The 6,000-nt window shown below is 40.4% G+C and overlaps 1 protein-coding gene across 1 annotated transcript; it reads right to left on the bottom strand.

The window, feature by feature from the left end:
- Window positions 1–1,429: 1,429 nt before the first annotated feature.
- LOC150037455 (uncharacterized) lies at window positions 1,430–2,080 on the bottom strand. The gene is made up of 2 exons (XM_090312011.1): window positions 1,850–2,080; window positions 1,430–1,765 (listed from the first exon to the last, which is right to left on the bottom strand). The coding sequence occupies exons 1-2, from the start codon at window positions 2,078–2,080 to the stop codon at window positions 1,430–1,432; spliced, it is 567 nt and encodes a 188-aa protein (XP_090168137.1).
- Between the last annotated feature and the right edge of the window lie 3,920 nt (window positions 2,081–6,000).

The following is a 6,000-nucleotide window of genomic DNA, read 5'->3' as shown; positions in this document are numbered from 1 at the left end:
TGAGACTTTGTTTGTACTTATAACACCTTTTAACTCGTAAAAAAACAACATTTTAACGAAAATAAAGAGGTTTTAATTGTTGAGTTCTACTTATGTTGTTTGAAATTGTTACTTCAATGTGATCAATATAAATAACTTTGGAACTAGTTGTGATAATGTTGAAATTGATCAAAGAGATTTCAAAAGAACAGTATGATTGAAAATAATTGTTTGGTGGCATCATATCACGAGGTAGAAGCGCAATATAAAATTTTTCGAACTTTTCCCGTGCGGCCTAAGGAGGTTTCATAGTCAACCTTATGATTTGGATTCAATTTTCCCCAAATGAGACACTTAATCGCTCATATAAACTTATATAGGCATTTGTTAGGTTCATGGCTTTAAGAGAGGAAAGAGAGAACACGATAGTGGTGGAAATATAATACTTTACTGATAAGCACTATTGAAAACCACACTATACAAGACTTGGTAGCAATAGCTCTTTACAAGACCACTCTACTTAGAGAGAACAAAAGCATAAAAGAATAGTACGTGCTCTTGTGTGTTTGGACAACCCCCAAACTACAAAATTTATAAGCGTAGGAGGAGGAAGGGTAGGCTAAATGAGTGGAGAGTAGCCTTAGTGGGGAAAACTGCCCACTAGCCTTAAGAATCGACCACTCCCCCAATAACTAGGCAACTTCCCCTATTATTTAGGGGAATTTGCATGGTCATGTCCACTGCTTCCTAATTACTCTCTCCTACTCCATTTTTATTTTGACGTCATGTCCACTACTTCCTAATTACTCTCTCCTACTCCATTTTTATTTTGACTTTATTGCTGCCACCTTACTTGTGGATTAGTCGCAACGTGTTTTTCTTTCACCAGCCATGGGACACCTGTGAACCTCCAGCCTTCCACGGTAATCCTTCAGCCTAGTCGCCCAGACCAAGATGATCGATTGGGCCTTGGAGCTATCGGTGTGCGCACTGATAGGAAACTAATCTTTTAAAGTGTATTTATTGATTAAGTGTGATGACACGATCATCTAGCATAACAGCTAAACGATGAACATGTACTTTACTAAACGATGAATGTCGATCAACAACTACAAGATCACTTAATCTTGCTACACAATCGCTTACAAACACTAAACGATCGTTTACAATCTTTACACGATCGCTTACTAACACTACGCGATCGCTTACACACATTATGTGATCGCTTACCGCAACTACACGATCGTTGAGGCCCTTCTACACAATCACTTAGTAGATGAACTAGGCGATGAATAGTACTCCTCAGTTGTTTTTACACGACAGACTAACTCGAACTCCCACCCTCGAGAGCTCACTTCCTTCGCTCAAGATATTCAGTTCTTCAATGCCCTCTCTTTCCGTTTCTTTCTTCTTTTAAATCAGAACTTCCCCCAATAGAATTGAAAGTCGTTTAAGTGTGGTCCCCAACCTCCTTAACCGACTCAACTATCAATTTTCCCATATTACCCCTATTCTTCCTTCTTTGATATTGCAGTACAATTGGAGGCCTATCATTACCTCTCTCCTCCACCTTTACCTTGTCCTCAAGGTAAAATTCTGGGAATTGATTCTGAAAATCATCTAACACTTCCCAAGTCGCTTCATGCTCTGGCAGCCCTTTCCATTTCACCAAAACCTCATGCCCCTGATGAGACGACCGAGGTCGAGAGCTCAATACAGCCTCCGGTTCAGGTAACCAAATATGATTTTCATTGACTAAAGGATCTACAGATGACTTCCCTTCTGGCTGTCCAATCACATTTTTTAGTTGCGAAACATGAAAAACTGGATGGATTCACACTGTTGATGGAAGCTCCAATTTGTAAGCTACCGATCCCACCCTGTCAATAACTTGATATAGGTCATAATACTTGGGAGACAATTTGACATATCGCTTTTGCCGAACTGAGATATGGTGATAGGGACGTAACTTCAGCCATACCCACTCTCCAATTTGAAATTCTATATCCCTTCGCTTCCTATCCGCAAATTTCTTCATTTTATCTTGAGTCACCCTCAAATACTCTTTAAGTACACGTAGTGGAGTATCCCTATCTCGCATCTTTGGTCCAATGTTGCATTCGCAGTGCAATCATCCCCATAATAAATTAACACCAGAGGAGAGCGTCCATACACAATTTGAAAAGGAGAAAAGCCAGTGGAGGCATTATACGTAGTATTATACTAGTATTCCGCCCAATGCAACCAATTAGTCCATTCTTTAGGACGCTCCCCACAGAAACACCTTAAGTACACTTCTACGTTGCGGTTTACCACTTCTGTCTGACCATCCGACTAAGGATGATATGTTGTGCTACAATGAAGCTTGGTACCAACAGCCAGAATAACTCCTGCCAGAAGTGACTCACAAACACCTTGTCTCGGTCCGAGACAATAGACTTCAACACCCCGTGCAACTTTACTATTTCTCTACAAAATACATCTGCTACAACACCAACATTCAGAGGATGTTTTAAGGCCAAGAAATGAGCATACTTGCTCAATCTGTCCATTACCACTAAAATCACATCATACCCTTTGGCTTTGGGTAAGCCTTCAATGAAATCCATCGATATGTCAGCCCATACAACATCAGGAATAGGGAGCGACATTAACAACCCTGCTGGAGACAATGCTAACGATTTATTCTTCTGGCAGACCACACATTCTTCCACATATTTCTTAACAGATCTCTTCTTTCCTTCCCAATATAGCTCCCTAGATATTCTTTTATATGTCCTCGGGAATCCTGAATGACCGCCAAAAACAGAGTCATGATATGTATCCATGATAGTAAGTATCAAAGACACTTGAAAGTACTAACCTCCCTTTGTACTTCAGCACGCCCTGATGGAGAGAAAAATCTTGTACTCCATCCTCCTTCCAAAGTACTCGGCTTTTAATTCGTTGTAACCGATCATCTTGGTCTACTTCCTTCTGAATTACAGCCATATCGATCAAAGTAGGAACCGTTAACTGAACCAAATGAGTTTCCATATCCACTCTGCACAACGCCTCTGTAGCCCCATTCTCCAATCCCGGACGATAAATTACTTCAAAATCATACCCAAGCAATTTAGCTACCCATTTCTGATGTTGTAGTTGTATCATCCTCTGCTCAAGTAAAAACTTTAATGCTTTCTAATCAGTTTTGATGACAATCATCTTCCCAACAAGTAAGGCACCATCTCTGTATGGCCATGACAATAGCTAACAACTCCCTCTTATATATTGGTTTCACACGGTCCCTCATTGACAGGGTATGGCTGTAAAAAGCTATCGACCTTCTCTGCTGCACTAGCACCGTGCCTATGCCATACCTCGAAGCATCGGTCTCCACCTTACAGGGTATGCTGAAATCAGGTAACGCCAACACGGGCAATGTCATCATAGCAGTTTTGAGCTTCTCAAAAGTGTATTGAGCTTCCTCTGTCCACTGAAAAGTCCCTCCTTTTAAAATCTGTGTCAATGAAGCCGCTATATTGCCATAATTTTGTACGAATCTCCAGTAATAGCCAAATAATCCCAAGAACCCCTGCACCTCCTTCATTGTCTTAGGTACTGGCCACTCCAACACTGCCTGCACCTTCTTCTGATCGACCTCTACTCCTTGCTTTGAAATGGTATGCCCCAAATATTCCACTCTGTCTTTTGCAAATTGGTATTTATTCTTATTAGCATAAAGCTCATGCTCCCTTAACATTGATAGTACCACCTCTAGATGCTGCAAATGCTCCTCTAGGTTTCTACTATGCACTAGTATATCATCAAAGAATACTAACACAAAATGGCGTAAGTAAGGCCTAAATATGGTATTCATCAGTGCTTGAAATGTGGAAGGTGCATTGGTTAAACCGAAAGACATTATCAGGAATTCATAATGCCCTTCATGTGTCCAGAAGGCAGTCTTCTCAACATCCCGTGAATTCATCCTTATTTGATGGTAGCCTGACCTCAAGTCCAGCTTAGAGAATAGAGCAGCTCCATTTAACTCATCGAAAAGTTCTTCCACCACTGGAATCGAAAGTTTTTCTGGAATGGTGGTAGTGTTGAGAGCATGGTAATCCACACAAAATCTCCACCCTCCATCCTTCTTTCTAACCAGTAGAACAGGGCTCGAGTAAGAACTGGTGTTGGATCTAATGATGCCCAAATCCAACATTTCTTCGACCAATTTCTCCATCTCAGCCTTCTGATGATACGCATATCTGTATGGACGAACATTTATGGACTGGTTCCTTCCTTCAAGTGGATATGGTGCTCTATACTTCGACGAGGGGCAGATCCTCTGGCCATTCAAATATATCCTTAAACTTAGTTAATAGGGTTGATAGAGATTCTGGTATTGTGTCGGTTTCCTCACTTCCATATTACTCTGCCACAAATTCACCTCCGCTCATCATTCTACATTCAACCAAAAATCCTTGATCTTCAGCTTCCCAAGTCTTCACCATACATTTCAGACAGATTCTTGCTTTCGTCAGACTTGGATCCCCCTGCAAAGTAACTTTTCGGCCCTCATGAGCAAATTTCATTATTAGATTCCACCAAACGACCTCTGTTTTTCCCAAAAAGTGTAAACACTGCATCCCTAAAATCATGCTTGTCCTAGCTCTAACAGCAAGAAGCTATCATTCACCTTCCATTCTCCTATTCTCATTTCCACATTCTTGCATACCCCCTTATCTCGCATCGCGGTTCCTGATCCCAAAACCACTCCGTATTTTGTCGTTTCTGTGATTTCCAACTATAAACAATTCTCTAATCCTTCTGATATGAATAGCGACACCACGATCATCTACACGAACGGTAGCACACGAACAAACAACAACCGGGGATGACACCACCACTCAAAACCCTCGATATTCTCGGAGTGAGAATCCAAAGAGTGGACTTTGATGGAATTGGTAGAGGAAGGAGGAAAGGACAATCATAGAACGAACAAGGAAGTTAGAGATAATAGATGACTATCGTATAATCGAGTGCTTGTCAGTTAGGAAAAAGTACACGATCGTGTAGATTTTACTAAGCGATCATCTAGTAAATAGTAAGCGATCGTTTAAATCAGCTCGGCGTGCTAAGCGATCGTTTAGAGAAGGTGAGCGATCGTTCAGTGCGCGAGTGTGCGATCGTTCAGGCGATGGACGCTATCGTATAGGCTCTCAACGTTAAGCAATCGGGACATTTTCACATCGTGAGCAAATTTCTGCGTCTCACACGAAATGAAACCGATTTTCATTTTATTCTTCAGTTACAAGAACCAGATTCAATTTTTCCACTTTCGCACGATTTAGGAGAAATTCTCGGCCAATTATCTCATAACTACCTATTCAATTAAATAATGAATATAATCATATTATATTCTTAACCTATAGTTTGATATCACATATCTACTATAGTAATTTCTCCTCTACTTGATATAGATCATATTTATATCTAATTTTATCCAAAATAATGTATCTCATACATTTAGTCAATTATATCATATATAATCGAACTTCCTCTTGTCAATTTGAAGATTTCAAACTAACCCAGAAACTAATTCTCAACTTTATCCAAGTCACCAAGGGGACCTTATGGACCTTTGGCTCGAAGCTCCAACGGTACGTGAATAGCTGACTAAACTCTTTAGCCACGAAATCCACCATCCGTTAGCTGCCAGCCATTCAACTAAAGACCAACAGTTGAACTCTTCTTATCACAAATATATTTCTATGTCCATCGGATATACCCAATCATGAGTACGATGACCCTTCACAGATGCTCGTAAGTACAGCTAGGCAAGGCCAATTTACCGTTTTGCCCCTGTAGTTACATCTCACTCCCTAAGTACCACTGATTCTATTGAAATAGAAAAAAAAAAAAAAGAAACGACACAAGGAGCTTACGTGGAAAACCCTAATTCAGGGAAGAAAAACCACGATAGAAAAGGCCTTATTATTTTAATGTCATACATACAATAGACCCCAACCTCAGATATAA

This window comes from Benincasa hispida, chromosome 3, assembly GCF_027475165.1.
Source record: "Benincasa hispida cultivar pf3 chromosome 3, pf3_genome.v1.1, whole genome shotgun sequence".
Lineage (NCBI taxonomy): Eukaryota > Viridiplantae > Streptophyta > Magnoliopsida > Cucurbitales > Cucurbitaceae > Benincasa > Benincasa hispida.
The sequence above is the reverse complement of the archived record's forward strand: the minus strand, read 5'-3'. Positions and strand labels throughout refer to the sequence as shown.